At 38.7% G+C, this 18,845-nt stretch overlaps 1 protein-coding gene and 1 pseudogene across 1 annotated transcript in view; both read right to left on the bottom strand.

The window, feature by feature from the left end:
• Window positions 1-18,243, bottom strand: part of LOC146477695 (uncharacterized) — an 83,920-nt gene extending 65,677 nt beyond the window's left edge. The window contains exons 1-6 of the mRNA XM_085113123.1: window positions 18,065-18,243; window positions 15,832-16,145; window positions 14,277-14,424; window positions 11,125-11,385; window positions 9,157-9,330; window positions 3,280-3,528 (exon numbers count right to left, since the gene is read on the bottom strand). Of these exons, the coding sequence (XP_084969249.1) occupies window positions 3,280-3,528; window positions 9,157-9,330; window positions 11,125-11,385; window positions 14,277-14,424; window positions 15,832-16,145; window positions 18,065-18,128 (1,210 nt within the window). The 5' untranslated portion in view covers window positions 18,129-18,243. The remainder of the gene's footprint in view (window positions 1-3,279; window positions 3,529-9,156; window positions 9,331-11,124; window positions 11,386-14,276; window positions 14,425-15,831; window positions 16,146-18,064) is intronic.
• On the bottom strand, window positions 1,248-2,580 carry LOC146477696 (uncharacterized; annotated as a pseudogene).
• Window positions 18,244-18,845: the final 602 nt, after the last annotated feature.

Below are 18,845 nucleotides of genomic sequence, written 5' to 3'. Positions count from 1 at the left end.
CCTCCATGGATGGCTAGTATTTGGTCATGATTATGAAAACAAAACATTGAGATTATTTATATTAGTTAGCGCATATGATGATTTGGATCATCAAAGATGTTGAAATTCAAACATAACCATAAATGAACATTTTTTGGTAAGGAAACTGACAGTTTCTGTTTCTATTAGATTGTAGCAGGTTTACAGTGAATTTTAAGTGATGCAATGTCAAAGCCCACATACTTTTCTTTACACTGTAATCACCACATTTCAGTCATATGTTTAAGTCTGGAAATGTAAACAGTTTGGTACAATACCATGAATCAATTAAAATATGGGTACACAGCTTACAACTGAAGACTATCCCCAGAGATCAAGTGATTTTACAGCTCTACTCACATAAATTAAGGTAAGGATCTCAATAGATTTGGAAGGGGTGGTCTCTTTTAGAATAAATTCAAGGTACTGTTTTTCCTTAGAAGCACCAAAGATCTGCACAGAGTTTTTTATTTTTATTGTCATTTAAGTTGCTGTTGTGTCACGTGACATACCATGCTCAATTTTTAAAATTTGCTTTGATTTATATTTACATCCCTTTAGGAAAATGAATTGCTATTTAGGTTTCCTTCTATGAATGACTTTGGGTCTAGGGTTTTTGGAATTTATTTACTTTCTGTAAAATGAAAAAATTATTTTGGCGAGCGACTGAAAAAAAAAAGAAAACACTTAATAGTCATGTAACATTTAAAGTTCTCAGGGTAATTCTCTGCAATTTTAAGACTTGAAAACAAATAAGAGTATTTTGACACTACCAGGATGCAATCCAAGTAGATCAAATTTTGCATAAATTAGGGTGTGGTAAATCATCAAAAAATGTTGCCCTCTTTGTTATCACCAAATTATAAGTCAAGATAACTGGAATAAAAACACCAGACAAAATGTGTCGAAAATGGTGATACGATTCCTTCATTCAGGTGAGTAGAGTCTCAGAAGGTGTATTGTCAGTGATATATTGTTTAAATGACCACTGGCCATGCTGATGTCCTGTAATATATGACTAATATTCACCTATCTGTCAATTATTGTCATTTTTTATGACTAATGACTGCTTGTTTGAATAAACCCTGCCAACCATATGAAATACCTATTTTTTATATTTTGATGGATGTGATGGGTTCATCTCTCATTGCATCAACATCTGATCAACTGTAACATTTGGTGTACTGTACCTATACAAAACTACATTATTTGGCATTCATAAGTGCAGGTTAGTTTCCATTGACAGCGACATCTGTTATGCTTTTAAAGAGTTTAAAAGCATCTTTCCAGTCATTTGGTGTAGCTTGCCGCAGTTCATTCATTACATATTGAAAATACTCATGGTAATCTGTCTGGTCGTTATTGACCTCCACCAGATGGGAGTAAGCATAATCCAATGCAGCACTCTGCACAGGAACAATAAGGCCATCAACTCCTCCATGAAACTCTGGTATTGTAAACAGAGAATCAGGCCTTCCACTGACTGTGTCAAACCTAGATTTTCTTATGTAATGAGTATTCCAATTGTCCTTTACTGTACCAAGCCCCACCTGAAGAACCTTTGAAAAGCAGAACCATAAACATTCCTTATGAAGAGGATCAACCATACTAAGATCGCCTGCGTCAGCCATATCTTTGAAAAATGATACCCACCAAGATGCCCAGTTTTTATTGAAGAAACTCCACCAGCCCTCAATCCGTTGGTTACGGGGAGATGGGACATATTTATGGGAATCTGGGTCATCCCTAAAAAAAGAGTGTATACCAGCCATAATTCCATTTTCTGTGCCCAAGTCGGTATACAATTCAAGGGGGCATCCTCCATGTTCGCGTACAGCGTCCAAATAATACGCAGCTATGTTGTCGGGCAGGTTGTTAGAACGCGTGACATACAACTAAAGTACTTTCCTACTATACCCGTCTATGCATCCATATATAGGAAAGCCAAACGGCTTTATTTTGTCGTAGCCATCTGCATGCCAAACCTTATTGGGTCCTGGGCAGATATACTGTCGTCTTCGTAGCCTGTGTGCTTTTCTCGCTTCAATTCCATCAGGATCTAGTTCTCGAACAATTTCTTCTACTACGCTTCTTGGGACTCGTATTCCTTTTCGCTGGAGAGCATGCCAAACGCTACGGTAGCCAACGGAACATCCAGGACCATCTAAGATTTCCAGTATGGCGTTTCTTAATGCCGGGAGATCGAACTCCACTCCATTTCTGTGAAGGCTATACTGCCTCAGCTTCCTTTGAGTGTGCTAAGACTTATTGTTATGTTGTGTTGGTTTTTTAACATGTAGAGAATTTCCTCATACTCATAACCTTTATAAAACAAAGACTCGAGAAGCATTCTCCCATCTTCCGCCATCTTGAGACGCTCCGCGTGATCAATCTGGCTCTCAGGGCCTTTCCGCAAAGTCATTCCGGAAAGGCCCTGGGAACGAGGTAACGGGAAAGAAGAATTTAAAGTTGAAATTGCCGTGAATGAAGCTGAAATTCCCGCAGTGAAATTGAAATTGAAATTGCCGTGAACGAAGTTCAAATTGCCGTGACAAAATTGAAATTTCCTCGGCGTTTAGCGAAATGAATCCAAATAGACCTTAATGACTTTAGCAATCTTCCGATAATGTAGAACTTTCGCCACCGTTTTCCAGGGGCAAGATCCGAAGAATTAGAAGTGGTACGAAAGGTGGCAAATTTAATTGATTTTTCTGCGGCGCGTTGTTTCAGAGTTCAAGGTGCGATCAGCACAATAATATTCACCTCCGTTTCAGTGGAATCTTGCCGTAGTCGTTTGGTTCTTGGCAGTCCTCGTAGTACTTGTAGTCCTCCTTTACCAACTCTTCAAGTGCTCGCAGATTTGCTTTAATTCTTTTTTAACCTAAGTCATGGCTTTGGAATAAATTGGGAACTCCCGAGAAAATTGATCACCACAAGGGAGCCTTTTCAAACGCAGCTTATGATTGGCTTTTTCATACACAATTTTCACGCGGACTCCGGCTGATCTTTGCTAACAATAAGCTAACAATAGGAAAGGAATGTGCCCCTCGTTTCAGCAGGCGTCTCGTTGGGGAGGAAAGATTGCGTGTCGAGCCAAAAGAGCGTCTGCGAGGGAGAAGGGAAATTACAGGAGTCGAAAAGTTCATTTTCACTGATAATTTGACAACCCTGAAATTATTTGCTATTTAGTTTCATTTCCCTAATTGGAAGGATTATAGTAGTTTTTCTGAGATGGAAGATTATGCTATACGTGCAACATACCTATTCTGATCTCAAAAGGGTTCAATCTTGCTCCGCAACAGTCTCCTCTGTTGACTATGTATACCTCAGTTACAGGCACAACTTGTCCCAAGTCTACTCTCCACCAGTGCTGGAGGTAAATTCCATTCGTGTGTGTACATGATAAACCAGTGTAATAGTTTGTGTTGCTGTTTCCATCAACTGCTCTGCTACTTTCACCGCGCCAATCAGTGGTAGACTGTTTCGTTGGCTTGGCAAATGCCAGATTTTCTTGAAAGAAAAAGCGATAATCGTAATGGATTAGTTGGATAATGTGATATATTTTCTTTTTGAAGCACCTTAGCGGTCCGCAAGGTCTTGAAAGTTCTTCAAACGGAGAAGATGATAAATAAAAGGTTTATTTGCTAGTCGACCATTTTGCTTGAATTTGTCTATTAGATAAATGCCATTACGACTTCACTTCAAAGCAGTCTTTTGAAGTCAGGTCAGTTCTTAGTGAGGTACTGATTTGTAATGAATTTTTTAACTTTTGATCTCAGCGAGAATATAAGGTCATGGCAATGTCTTATCATGATGGTAGAACGGACAGGATTCGAGTTAGCAGGTTGGTATTGAATTTCAAGTATCTATTAATTAGCGATGTTCTGACATTTTAAGGTTTACCGTCCGGTGTTTTTAAAATGAAGCTCGAGTTATCAGGGTAAATTTGAGCCAAGGGGAAGTAAAATTAGTTCCAGTTAAGGGGGAGATCGAGTTAATCGAAGGTTGGAGTTTTTGGAAAAAGTTAAGCATTATGTTTTCAGAGAAAAGCTTTTGATTTAGGGTGTGATTGCACGAGGGGCTTTTGTCCCTGAATTTGTTCAGAGCATTTTCGTTTATTTTTATCAGTTTTCTGTCACATCAGGTGACCTGTAAAGTGGACCACACTAGGCGTGACGCGTATTTATGACGTTACTTTAGGGTGAGAGTAGGATTTCCTTAGAGTATTCGCGCAGCAATTTAAGTATTTTCTCCCGTCATCTGCTCACCGAAAAGTAAAGAAGAAAGATCAGAATCAGTCAGATCTCTCGTCGAATCCGGCAAAAATGTTAGTCAGGACCTCTTCATATGAGCCCGGTCGACCGGGCTGGCTCGGTTTCCGAGATCTCGCCTCGCCACTCTTTTCTTTACAAAAATTTCGATGTGTTCATATGAGAAGGCGGGCTGGCCCGGTTACCGAGATCTTGGTAACCGAGCTGGAAATTTTTCCCATGTGAACACTCCAGCCCGGATACCGGGACTGACCGGAACCAGTGGTGGTTGGACACGGTCCGAAGAGCATCATGGTAGCAGTAATTGGCCAATCACATCACCGTATTCTTTCACCAGCGTTTTTAGGAAGGATCTTCACGCGAATAATTGCTTCGTCTTATTTATTGTTTTATTCACCGTGTAGACGGCTTTTCTGCCAAATGAAAGGATTCAACAAGTGACGAGGTATGTAGGTGACCAGTGATTGTATTTTCTCATAATTTACTTAGTTATTGTCGTCAATATTCGACTTCCTCGCAAGCTTATCCAATATCGCGGCTTTTCTCCACGTGCAATGATCAATGGACGCGTTTGCTTTTTGACGCTATATCGTCGGGGTTCCAAGAAAAAAAAAATTACGCCATTTGTTTAATAAAGAGTTGCTCTTGGATTTTAAGGCATCGCACCCCATCGCACCTCTCACTGTTTTTTCTGCTATGTGCGTTTAAAGTTCTGCAATTGTGAAGAGCAAACAATGAGCGAGTCACGATGTAACATAAAGATTTATTATGACGTTTTCCTCTTTGCTTGATTTGTCCCTAGGTTTACAACTAAAGCTCAGGTGAAAGCTCTAGCCAGCTGTTCTAAATGACCTGGTATTTCACCTCAGGACAAAAATTTTGAGGCTTCAGGGCTATGGACTGTTGGTAGATGTCGACTAAAATGTCAGAAATATTATGGATTATCACAAGCACAGATCCACAGAAAAATTAATAACTAAAAAGGCGAAACACTTGCGACTTAGTTCCATAAATTAGGAATCGGTTCTGCAGAAATTACATTCTACTTATACTTTTAAAGTATATCTTGTATGCTTGTACAACAATTTGCATGCCTGAGCTGTACATTTATACACTCTATGCGTTAACTGACTGTATATATATATCCATATATTCCCATACAAAAAAAATCTTTTGTCACTTCAGGCATGTATTTTACATCAAAAGTCAAGCATATATGAAATCTCTATTGATGATTTGACTTATTACCTCTGTGCTTATTGTATAAATATATAATTGTGTATAATTGTGTATAAATTGTATGTATTTTGTGTTGTTAATAAAAGGGATTCACAGCTGATTTGCAAGATGACCTTCAAAGATGTATGCTAATTTGATCTCAACTGCACGTGACTATTTTCAGTAGCTGAAATCTGTGGTATGCTCGGAAAACTATGTGGATTCATCCACCTTCACATTGGTGTTCAAGATACACTTCGATGTAAACAGGCCCGTAGTTTACTATGAGTTGGGGGGGGGGGGGGGGCATGCGTTGTGAGCAGAGTTCCCCTCAATTTGTATTTCAATATTTCTCCAATCCAATTACATAACTATTGGATATGTTGTAGATTTAAAGTGATAAGTACATGTAAAGGAGAAGGGGACATCTGGTGTGACTATAATACTGTGCCCCTTTTCCAAGTTTGATCTCAATAATTATTGTAATTGACTATCGTCAGCGGCTGAAATCTCTGGTATGCTCTGCAAACTATGTGGAGTCATCCACCTTCACGTTGGTGTACAAAATATAGTTCGATGCAAACAGGCCCTTAATTTATGAGGGGGGGGGGGGGAGATGCCATGTGAGCAGAGTGAGCAGAGTTCCCCTCAATTTGTATTTGAATATTTCTCCAATCCAATTACATAATTATTGGATATGTTGTAGGCTTTAAAGTGACAAGTACATGTTAAGGAGAGAGGGACATCTAGTGTGACTATAATACTGTGCCCCTTTGCCAAGTTTGATCTCAATTGTACTTGACTATTGTCTGTAGCTGAAATCTTTGGTATGCTCTGCAAACTATGTCGAGTCATCTACCTTTACATTAATGTACAAAATACACTTCGATGTAAACAGGCCCTTAGTTTATGAGTGGGGGGCATGCCTTGTGAGCAGATTTCCCCTCAATTTGTATTTCAATATTTCTCCAAATTATCCAATAACATAATTATAATGGATATGTTGTAGATTTAAAGTGACTAGTACTTGTAAAGGAGAGGAGAACATCTAGTGTGACTATAATACTGTGCCCCTTTGCCAATTTATGAATTACATATGCAATATGTTCAGCAGTTTTCATTATTAATGTGATTGTTATTATTAAAATGAAGTAAAAACATAGATTTGATAGTTGGTAGCCTGTCTTGTTAGTACTGAACTAAAAATCTTCCAAGATCAAAGGGAATATTGCTCACAGGTTTTTTGGAGTTTTTCATAAGGCTGAATCACTGTAGTAATGGAAAGGGGGGGGGGGGGGGGGGCAAAACCTTTGTGAAGTCAATAATTTTATATTGTGTGCTATCATAGTTTGTTGGACTATGGAATCATTTTTGAGCAGCTATTTGTACTTACTCTGAATTTTTATTGTTCATTTGTGATTCCTTACCACCTTACTATTTGGCTTTCACACTCTCTATGTTTGAGGGTACTAATATGCATAATCTCCATAACATTGTTTTGTGTATTGATGTTTGTATTAAAAGGCCTTATTTTCTTTTAAATATATAATTAAAGAGGGAGCTGCACCCAGGGCCCCTCACCTTGATCAAATACACTGACTCTTTCATACAAAGTAAGGGTCTGCCCAGTAAAGGAAGGTAGAGTATTTGGCGTTGTTTACAAGGTTTTTGACTTATTTCATTCAAGATCAATTTGATGTTTTCATTTCCCTCATGCAACATGTGATGTAATAAAACAAATTATTATTGAAGAACTTGTTATATCAAACATATATTTAGTACTCCTGTGTGGCTAAAATCTATGACTCTTGCAAGCTGAACTTGTGTGAGGGCTTTTTTCCATGTCGGTGTCCCAGTCTCATTGGCAACCAGTATACAAAATGGTTAAACGAAATTCCTATCCAGTAAGGCCGTGAAAATCTTCATTTCCCTACAATCCTTGTTTACTTCGTTTCGTATTATAATATTCGGCTATTTCCACCAGCATTGGATTCCAGTAGTTATGAACTCTGAATACTTCAATGTCAGATTTTCGAGCCCGTGATCGTACATTATAATTCAAAAGGTACGATTTCATAGAAGGACGACAGGATTGATTTTGCAATTGTATGGAAGTGGTAATTGCACTGATTACATGGAGCAGTTTCGGCTGTACCGGCTTTCGATCGATCGATCGTTAGGATCGCCGTGTAAACCCAACGTTTTGAGCGTTAAATTAGTCAGTCGATGTGCGCTAACGGTAACCGGAGAAAACTTATCGAATAAATTGCCGAATTAACCGATTTTCTGCCTTTTTAAAGCAAAAATTTGTCATTTCTTGAGATCCGCACAGCACCAAGGTTTGTTACAACTGACCTCGAACCGCCAACTCGCCCCAGCATGCTTTGCGGACCGTGTCCAACCACCACTGGACCGGAACGAAACAATTTTAACTAAGCATGCGGCTTGTAAGGTCGCTGACAATTCAGGGAAATTGTTTTTATACAGGGTTAACCTCCCGATTTCCCTATTCAGGATGTTTTTGTATTTGTGTTGAGGCGTCCTGAATAAATGTTGTTAAGTCGGAACGCGGGTCCACGGGTATTTTGGGCCTTTAGGACATTTTTCATCTCGGTAACCAGGATTAAATTTCCCATATGAAAAGAAGACAAAATTCGTCCCGCCTACAGGGCCAGCCCGGTAACCACGCTCATATGAAAAGGCCCTCAGCTTCTCTTAGTGTCTTTCTTGCGAATGTTCTCGCTTAATTAATTTTGTAAATTAGTTATTCGCAAGTAGCATAGGGTGAGTCAAGATGCGGAGGAGGGTGGGAAAATGCGAGATTAACAGACCTTTCCTACGGGATTGTTTTAATGATTTTTTTTTTTATTTTCGGGCTGAGGTCGTACAACATTCTAGCTGAAGGGGCCAAAAACCATTGCTCCAACGCGTTTCTTAACTTCTTTAATGTCAAATATCCGATGAGGTAAACGTTACGATAAACGATGCGAAAGCAATATTCGATACGGTTGCTAGAGAAATAAACAAGGAAAATACAAGTTACTACAGCAAAAGGACGAACCAAAACACAAGAATATAGAAATAACAAACTAAGCAGAAATGACGAGCCAAAAAATAATACTTACAAACGTTATATGGCCTTTAAAACGGACAAACGAAGCGATGTAGGAAAAACGCAAAACCTAAAACTGTATCCTCCAAAGCACAAACGAGAATGAATAAAAAGCAAAGACGCGAATTCATACTAATGAACTAAGGAACAATAGACAAAGTTATTCAGAAAAAACTAACAGAATAATAATGAAAACGACATGCAAGCGTGACACACAAAAAAATGTTCCAAAACAAAAGAGTTCATTCATGAAGAATGCCGCTGCAACACTAGCATTTCTTCGTAAAGTAGATTTCGTTCACAAACAGCCATCATTATGTCCATTATTATTAAACAAGTCTAGAGTTAATTCGTAAATTAAACTTATCTCATGCGATTATTCAGTAAAAAAAAAAAAAAAAAGAACTGGAAGTATCTAGGCCCCTTACAAGTAGATTGGTTTTCGTTGTTATAGTACAACCTGAGAAACAGTAGTCCCCGCAACACTATTGAAGACCAGTTTAACGTATCGTTGTCGACTTAATGACGGTAAATTACCTCGTGAGTAAATTTCCACCTCGCATAGCAGAAGAAACTGTTTTTTTGTAGTCATGATCCCGACATATCGTCCGGTCCTTAGTGGATTGTCGTAACACACAGCTGATGCTATAAAATCTGTAAAACTGTACCGTCCCACACATTCAGGATTGGCTGCCACACTTTTCAGGTTACCTGCAATTTAAGAATAACCTTATCAGCTAAACTTTCAGCGGTATTATAATATCATCAGTTTTCTTAAAGAGCTACTTCCATTTATTTAGTGTGATCGATTTAGTTAAATATATTACATCGTTATTTTAAAAGTAGTCACAGCCGATGGTTATCAAGACCAACTCTTAAACACGGGTCCCTGGTGAAGCAGCAAATAAACTAAGGGTACAAAATATAAATTTAGACAACTGCGAGCAACTGCGTTGTGAAGTTGGCAACATATGTGCATGTCAATCAAGCTTAAAAATTTCAAAAACGCAGCGATGAATTTAAACAGATTAACGGCTGAATTAATTTGTGGGGTAGCAAAATAAAAAATGTCAAAAAGAACACAAATAATAACGACAACTAAAAAAATAGGAAAATAAATTATAACCGGATGATTGGAGAGGAGGGATGTGGTGGAGAGATTTTTTTTTTATCTTTTCGTCATCTTGGTGACAATAACTCTTAAAACCGAGCTTTAAATTAGTTAAAAAATAAGCATTTCTTCAGAACAAAACACAGCTCTGCTCCTTCCGTAATTATTAGCCAAACGAAATACGTTTCTATTACGAGGCAAAACAAGAAAAAGAAAAAAAACTCATTTTTCGGACCATCCTCTGTTACGCAGAACGAATGCGCACTAACAAAAGGAGGCAGCGTTCTTAGCAGCCTTGTAAGCTAACCCTCAGACGGTGAACATTACACTGCGGTGTCTATTTCGCAACAAGTCAATCAAATCAAGTCCATCAGCTTTCCGCGATATTTCCGTTTACTTGCTTTAATTGAGTTTTTATAGCCTTCTTCTATTACAGACTTTGATTTGGAGCTTTCTAATAAATCTGGTCAGGCCTTTTGTTTAACAGATTATTGCAAAGGTGTTCACCTAAAGTTATCAGGGATCTTAAGCAGCGACGACGACAACGGCAACGAGAACATCAGAAAACAATAGTTTTAATTAGCAAAATACTGGCTCTACACGTGCGTTATACACTTAAGTACATTTCTCTTTCTGAACTTACGGCGTAAGTTTCTAGATAGTTCGGTCACATTGCACAAACTAAATCTAGATTACACACAAATTATTCAGAAAACGCGAAATAAATTTTTAAGTTCCGTTTTCGTTGGCGTCGTCGTCTCCGCATAAGTCCTTATTTTGTGGTCTTGACACCCCAGAACGTCCTATTGACCATGCGCACTTTAATTATAGACTGGCACGTGCAGTCTGACCCCGAATAAACTTTGGCATCCAGTTACACCACAGGTACCCCAAGCTCTATGAGAGAAATAGGCAGTGACCTTTGCGCGAGTGTTGTAACTTGAGCGTCACGGCGAGCATTGCGTAACGGCGAAATTATAAGGATTTGTATGGGACAAAAACGATTCCTACTTCAATTTAAAAATGCCAACGAATTTTCAATTAAAATATCCCTACCTGAACTCCCTTGTCTGATGTTCTTTCTCCTATGTTGTTTTTGGAGCGATTGAGCGCGATTTCAGTTCGTTTTAGTTCCATATTTGCATTGGTTTTCCTGTGGCGCTGTGACAGAAAAAGACGTACGGACGGGCGGACGGAAGTGCATCATAACCTTACCAACATTTCTGGCATCGATGCATTACCAATTTTTCTTACCAATATGGCTCCGCGCGCTCCGCCGCTCCCTTGGTGAACTGAATGTTTTTTTACAGTTGGTGTTGTGATTTTCCATCATTGTTTACTCAATGACTTCATCAATTGCCTCATGATAAACAGGTTGTTTCAAAAGTACTCACCTAATGTTATTTTGTAGTCATTATTTCTCATGCGCCCCACCGTGTTAATAGTCCACCAAAGCCTATTGACTATGCGCACTTCAAATACTGGCACGTGATCTGAGCCCAGGTCCACTCGCCACCAACTGGGATTGTTTTCCAGAGTGTGTGAACAGTGTCCATTCTTAAAATTTGCGTCAGAATTTCCATCCACTGCTTTGTCTGATGTACCGTCACTATAGGTCGAAGATTGGGATGTGCTCTTGCCAAAAGCAATGTTTTCTGTGTTAAAAATCAAACAGCAATTTAATTGGCATGGAGTACGTCAACTGTAGTTATATTTTAAGTGCGTTTCGAATGTGTACGGTGACGCAAGAAGTCTGAGCGAGTCTTGAATTTGTGCGAAATACAAAAATAAGTATTCAAGCTGAGACGAAATACAACAAGGAAATACTATAACATTTATAATAAAATATCATAATATTTTGCGAAATAGAAAAATACGTATTAAAGCTGAACAAATATATGACGACGATCTTATTTATTTGCTACCAAACATGTTTAGCAAAACTGAAATCTAAACAGCGGTGTGCGCGAGGGTCGGGGAATGCGGCGAGAAAAGCGACGGTCTAATTACATACACGCAGAAATTTGGACGTATGTCACCGGTACCCATTTATGCACCTGAGTGAAGAAAGACAACGAGAAGCAAAGTTTATTGTCTAAATAATCTGTTCATGTTGTCCTTCAGCAGCATGGTTAAAAATATATAAAACTGTTACCATCCTTTGTTAAAGACACTAATGACTTCCTTAACAAACTTCTTACCATCGGTAAGCTACCCTCTAATTCATTGTTAGTCACACTTGATGTCTCATCTTTATACACTAATATTCCACATAACGAAGGTATTAATGCTTGTGACCATTTCCTACGTACTCGCCTTCATAGTAACATTCCCACTGGCACACTCTGTGACCTCATTCGCATGATTCTTACCATGAATAATTTTTCTTTTAACGATGACCACTACCTTCAGATCCACGGCACAGCCATGGGTACTAAAATGGCCCCCTCTTTTGCCAACCTTTTTCTTGGCCATTTTGAAGCGAATGCTTTGAAAAATGCCCCATTTCACCCTCACATGTGGTTTTGTTATATTGATGATATTTTTATGATCTGGACTGAAGGTCTGGATAACTTAAAAATCTTCATCGATTATCTTAACAACATTCACCCTACCATTAAATTCACTAGCTCGCACTCTTCTACTAACGTATCTTTCCTTGATGTTAATGTTTCTTTAACGAACGACGGTAACATCAACACTGACCTGTACACTAAACCTACAGACAAACACCAACATCTACTGTATTCATCTTGCCATCCCCTGCATACAAAAAATGCTATTCCTTTCAGTCTAGCACTCCGCTTACGACGTATTTGTTCTACTGACGAAACGTTTAATATACGCACTGCACAACTTACTACATACCTACTCAAACGAGGCTACAAACGAAACTTTGTCACTAAACAAATACAACGTGCCGCCAACATCCCACGCAGACTCGCTTTACAAACTAAAGACATGAACAAACCTACGCGTGTACCTTTTATTACGACTATTAACCCATCGCTTCCTCACATCTCCAACATCATGAAAAAACATTATCATTTACTGCACTCGTCTGACCGCTGCAAAAAGGTTTTTCCAAATTTGCCTGTTGTGGCTTTCAGACGATCTCCGAACCTACGTGACTTACTGGTTTCGGCTAAACTTTCATCTAACTCGACTAATCCCCACCCACAACTCCCTTCCGGCTCCTATCGTTGCGGTAAAAATTGCGCCACTTGCCCATACATTTCCGATGGTCTCACTAACTACACCTTCTTTTCCACTGGTGAAACGCGCCCTATCAAATCTAACCTGACCTGTGAAACTAAAAATCTAATCTACATGATCCAATGTAACCGCTGTAATTTACAATACATAGGAGAGACTAAACGACGCTTAAAAGACCGCTTTAATGAACACCGCCGCACCATAGATAACCCTAACACTAAATCTAAACCCACCACAGCCGCAGAACACTTCCTCACCGCTCCTAACCACACCGCTAACGACATGCAATTAATCCCCATAGAAAAAGTCTACTCTAACCGAGACTCAATCTGTAAGGCCAGGGAAGCCTTTTTAATCTCAAAAGGCAGAACACTCTCTCCACATGGCCTTAATATTCGCGAAGAAATGTACTAGCTTTTTCCTTTTATTATTTTTTTATTTTTTGTTACTATTATTTCATTTGCTTCATATTTACTGTCAATCAATTTAGTTTTACGTAGTTCCGCTATTGCGCAAATATTTGTCAGCTATATAAGCGTGTGTCCCAATGTAAATTTTCATTATACCTGAAGAAGGCTGGTTTGGCCAGCCGAAATATAGTAACCTTTAAACCGTAATTCTACGTTGTATCGGTCTCTGCTTCTTTTATCATTTGTATTTTTTAAAGCCGATCAGATCTACAATTGATCCAACGTATACCAGCAGGATTATCGTCCACGGTTGTTGCTTGGACTTGACTCTTAAACTATTGTCTAACTGGAAACAACACAGCAATGAACCAGCTTTATCCTCGAGCCAACGACCCTCGGGATCTGATCTTCCGACCGCCCTATCAATAGTCCACACCACCGCGCCCTTTAAAGTCAGCTGGCCGTCTATTGTGACGTTTGAACTGCTTCATTTATCTTCAATATACTATCCTTTGCTATTCTTTATTCATAGAAAGGTTACATTTAACAAAATACTCAGGCAACCAGAATTTGTACTGAAATTTTATCTTTTCTGATATGTCATGATGTTGCATGCGGACGGAAAAAAACGTCATTGAATATGAATGAAAGTGTGGCAAATCCTCCTATAACATCTGTTAACATTCTCAAGTAATTGTAAAAAGCCGATTTTTACACAAATTGCTCAGTACGTAATGGATATCTCTTAAAGTTATGGATCTTCTTTCAGAATGCCTCGTATCTGCCGATTACTCACCACTAAAGAAAAGAAATTAAGTATACAAGCAGCACGAATTCAAAAGCTACGAAAAATTATTTTATATTTTTTTAAAGCGTCATTGACCGGAACAAGACCCGGAGAAGTACTATTGTTATTTTACCTGGTTTTTGTTTCACTCCAAAAACCTCTGTCCTCATACAGAACTTGTTGTGGCTTGTTTTTCCCACGAATCGCAGCCATCTTGTTAAGATTCCATCCCAAATTAAATTCTTATGCTCGGTATTCCTGTCACCATTTCCTTGGAAAATCTGAAATTTTGGGGAAAAATAAACAAAATATGATAATTTTCTTCAAGTTGTCTTCTGACAGCATTTTTCTTTTCAGTTAATTTATATATTTCTGATTTACACGAACACTTATAATCCTTAACACTTATAATCCTTATAAAATTTAACTTCAATATACAGGAAGTCTTACTTTTTTTATTACAATTAAATGAATGATATCTTTTTAATTATTTTCTCAACCTTGTTAATAGTTTTTGGCCATCCACTCTATTATCCTTAGAGCTATTTAGATTATCCAAACTTTTTGCCAGATTTTTAAGTTCAGCTTTTCTTTACTTTACATTAACCCTTCAGTAGAGATTGTTGTTATTATTGTCGCTATCCTGTTGTAAATAGGCAAAATAAGTTAAATAACGTTAGTTGTAATTGGATTTGTATTTAAGTGACTCTGTTGAATTACGGACTTAGATTGTCTCTTTCGCTAAAGAATACAAAAGAACACGCCTGAACTTTTTTGAGCGTTGTAACGAGACCGGAGTATCACAACAAGTTGTAAGCTGAAAGAAATGTGATGGTATATTTCCAGCCTGGTGAATAATTGAGAATGATGTATTATTCTAGAAAGTGTCACAGGCATCCTCGGAAAAAAGAAACCCGAGTGCTCCTATCAGGAGTCGAACCTAAGACCTTCGGATTACTAGTTCGGATGCTCTACCACTGAGCTACAGGAGACTCGTGGGTGCTAAGGCCATTAAACTAGGATCATGGGACAAAAATCCTGCACACTGCTAGGATTTGAATGTCGAACGTGTGCTATATGAAAGAAATGTGATGGTATATTTCAGCCCGGTGAATGAATGCAAATGATGTATTATGCTAGAAAGTGACACAGCCATACTCGGAAAAAAGAAATCCGAGTGCCCCTATCAGAAGTCGAACCTAAGACCTTCCGATTACTGACTAGTTCGGATGCTCTACCACTGAGCTACAGGAGACTCGTGGGAGCTAAGGCCATTAAACTAGGATCATGGGACAAAAATCCTGCACACTGCTAGGATTTGAATGTCGAACGTGTGCTATATGAAAGAAATGTGATGGTATATTTCAGCCCGGTGAATGAATGCAAATGATGTATTATGCTAGAAAGTGACACAGCCATACTCGGAAAAAAGAAATCCGAGTGCCCCTATCAGAAGTCGAACCTAAGACCTTCCGATTACTGACTAGTTCGGATGCTCTACCACTGAGCTACAGGAGACTCGTGGGAGCTAAGGCCATTAAACTAGGTTCATGGGACAAACATTCTGCACACTGCTAGGATTTGAATGTCGAACGTGATATACCATCGCGTATGAAACTGAACTGGCCTTCCCAGTTTTAGGCGTCCCTTGGATGCAGTAGTCGCGCTTCCTGTATCCTGAAGCTCACCTTAATTGAACCACTATCTTCATAATTTCTCCACGTTATGTTATCTCTGGATGACTGTAAGGTGTATGTCTTTACCCAGTCATCTCCTTGGAAATTCCCCTGAGTTGACACAGCACAGATGATATGAAGTGTCTGTAGATCAATCTGTAGATATGGATTACTATCATTTGTGGACGCACACCATGATGATCCTGCTGTGTAGCTCAATCGGCCATTCTTGGCTGGTGTGTTGACATTTAGTTCAGAGGAAGCTGTTATGCTGTCATCTGGGATTGAAACTCTCTGAATTCCAAGATCCAGATCAGTACAGTAGCCTGTCACAAACCAAGACAAAATGTTTGAGTTAATAAGTTCCACTTCGATCATTTTTACAGTCAGTATACTCAGAGGGGTCAAATCATGCCCTTATTCGCGAATTCCTGTTACTAATTAAGACCAGTTCCCATTATTCCACGACTTCGCCTTTAATATATTTTTTATCCATCTTTAGAATATTCCCTCAAATAACAATTCTTCTGATGATACAGAAACCTAAATATGGACTTCTAATGATAACAGCAATGAGAACAACATCAAATAACATAAGCATACTGAATGCCTTCTATTTAGCTCTTCCGAGGACGTATTAATCTTAGGTCTAACAAAGGGAGAGTTATAAAAGGGGCGGATAGGGGGGAGGGGGTTGCTAATTAGACATTTGGCACCTTACGAACGTAAGATGGCAACGCCAACGAAAACATCAGTTTTGAATTTGAATGAATTTTTCAGAAGCGATGTTTTATGAAAATTATTTGACATCGGATTTCCATACAAACACGGTTATATCAAGACGTGTTTGCCTTCTCGTCAAAAAGTCGTCGAAAACCGTGATAAGGCCTATTTACGTAATGTAATGCAATGTAAAGTAGTGGAAAGTAAAAGAGTTTAATGTTGTCCCTTTCACTCTGAGCCAAGTTCTTACTAGAAAGTGAGCTCGCTGAGTTTAATTTCAATTTTAATTTTCCTTATTAATTGACTTTTTGTCCGGAAGTTAGTAACATGCGACTGAGCCACGGCGGTGAACAACGAACACAAAGGCGGAAGTTGTTTCAACGGCCAGTACAAATGTATGATGTTGAAGTTTTCGATGCTGTGCATTCGGGTTTGAGTTAACAGAATGAAGGAAGAATATAGTTTTAATACAATTACGGTCAAATTTTTGTCGGGCACAACACCGGGAAACCTGACATCAACAGCTGCTAGCAACCGGGTGAAAATTCGGATGAATAATGAATTTTCCAAGAGAGGATCTTTTCGTTTATATTGTTGGTGGCCGATGAAAATTATTCTTGCCTTTTAATACTCTCAATAGACGAATGGTTAAAACTAGGGTTTTCCTCCCCTGGAATTGTCTTAAAACAAGCAGAAGGTCCCAAAAACGTTATCCAGGATACGGTAACTTATTTATTTCAAAAACCATTTGTCCGTCAAAATATCTCTGAGCCACTTCCTGTTTGAGAAAAACCTGTATTTCTTCGATCATAAATACCAAAAATATTCCTTCAAATATCTAGAAGAATTTCATTACATTAGCTCCTGGGGCACAGTTTCCCTGCTTTTATTTTTACACGCCAAGTCAAATTGTCTTTGAATTTCATTCACAAAATCTTGCTGAAGTTTGCATCAAGCAGATAAAGTGTAAATTAAAGAAGAGTTAAATCTTGAGCTGAAATGAAACATCACTTCCCTATTCATAGCTACGCGGTCTTTCTGACACAATATGGAACGGAGCCATCTAAAGATATAAACAGTAAAAAACGGAGCAATACCTCCCCTTAGACACCACAAAAATTCTCAATCTTTGTACAAGTTTCAAAAGCGACTAGCGCTAGTATCATGTAAACTGATTTGTTTTAAAAGACGTTCATGCCTAGCAGCATGTAACTGAGAATCAACAGAGCGGACTGACAGAGTAGAGGTAACAGTCGAACATCAAGCCTTAGATAACTTAAAAAAAGTACGTTATGGATAACTTGTAGGCCATCATAGAAAGTTACTATCAAAAATGAGTACATGAAAATTTACAGTACCAAGTTGTTTGGACAGTTGTTTAACGGTAAAAAAATGAAAAAAGCTGTGAAATATGCCAAGCAGTCCACACGAACATTACGTGGTGCGCAAAGAGAAAAGCTTGTGTTTGTTTTTTTCCGATTTAAAGCTGGACCAACGTTGACATCAACACAATTTTGCTTACCTGTAACCACATGAGGTATTACAGCGAGAAGAGCTGCAAAACAGAGTTTGCGATGAAACTCCATTTTATGGCAGGAAAACACAGGCTTTTAAGACCACCAAGTTTTCTGAGGCTACAATTCGCCCGGAGGTTGTTCCCGCAATAGTCATGCAACGAAATAGTTTGCGTCAACAGTCAGGCTTTAAAAACTGACAGAGACAGTTGAGTGACGCGTGAAACGACTTAAGATGTCCGCCAAGATGGTAACCATCTTGGAATTGGCATCGGAATAAAGCGAAGCGACTAACTGTATAAGAAGGTCTTTTTTTTAGAAGTCATTGCGTAACGCAGAATCATGCACCTCCTCCTCCCCCCCCCCCCCCACCTCCTCCCATTTTTAACTGGTTTATAAAGTTGGACAGTCTACAATCCACTGTAAGGAAAAAGATGGCGACGATACGTTTTACAACAATACCTTACGAACCTAACACAACCAATAGGCACATAGAAAGCCAAATTTTGTTTGTGAAATTTGTCCTTGTACTAACAACATTGTGCATGTCTGAGCGTCAGGTGTGACATCAGAACTTTTCTGTGCACTTTAATCAGCCCTTTTAGGGATTTTATACGCTAAGAATTATGGGTAAATGTACCAGTCGCCATCTTTCTCGGCACGGTGCATTCAGTGGCCATGGAAACGTACATAGTGAAATATTTTACTGACGAATTCGGTGTTAAAAATGTTATTTCAGAACGTAGAAATTTGAAAGCAGGTATCTGTTTTGTCAAATTGATGGTTGTT

Source organism: Pavona decussata, unplaced genomic scaffold (genome assembly GCF_977016875.1).
Source record: "Pavona decussata unplaced genomic scaffold, jaPavDecu1.1 SCAFFOLD_69, whole genome shotgun sequence".
Taxonomy (NCBI): domain Eukaryota; kingdom Metazoa; phylum Cnidaria; class Anthozoa; order Scleractinia; family Agariciidae; genus Pavona; species Pavona decussata.
The sequence above is the reverse complement of the archived record's forward strand: the minus strand, read 5'-3'. Positions and strand labels throughout refer to the sequence as shown.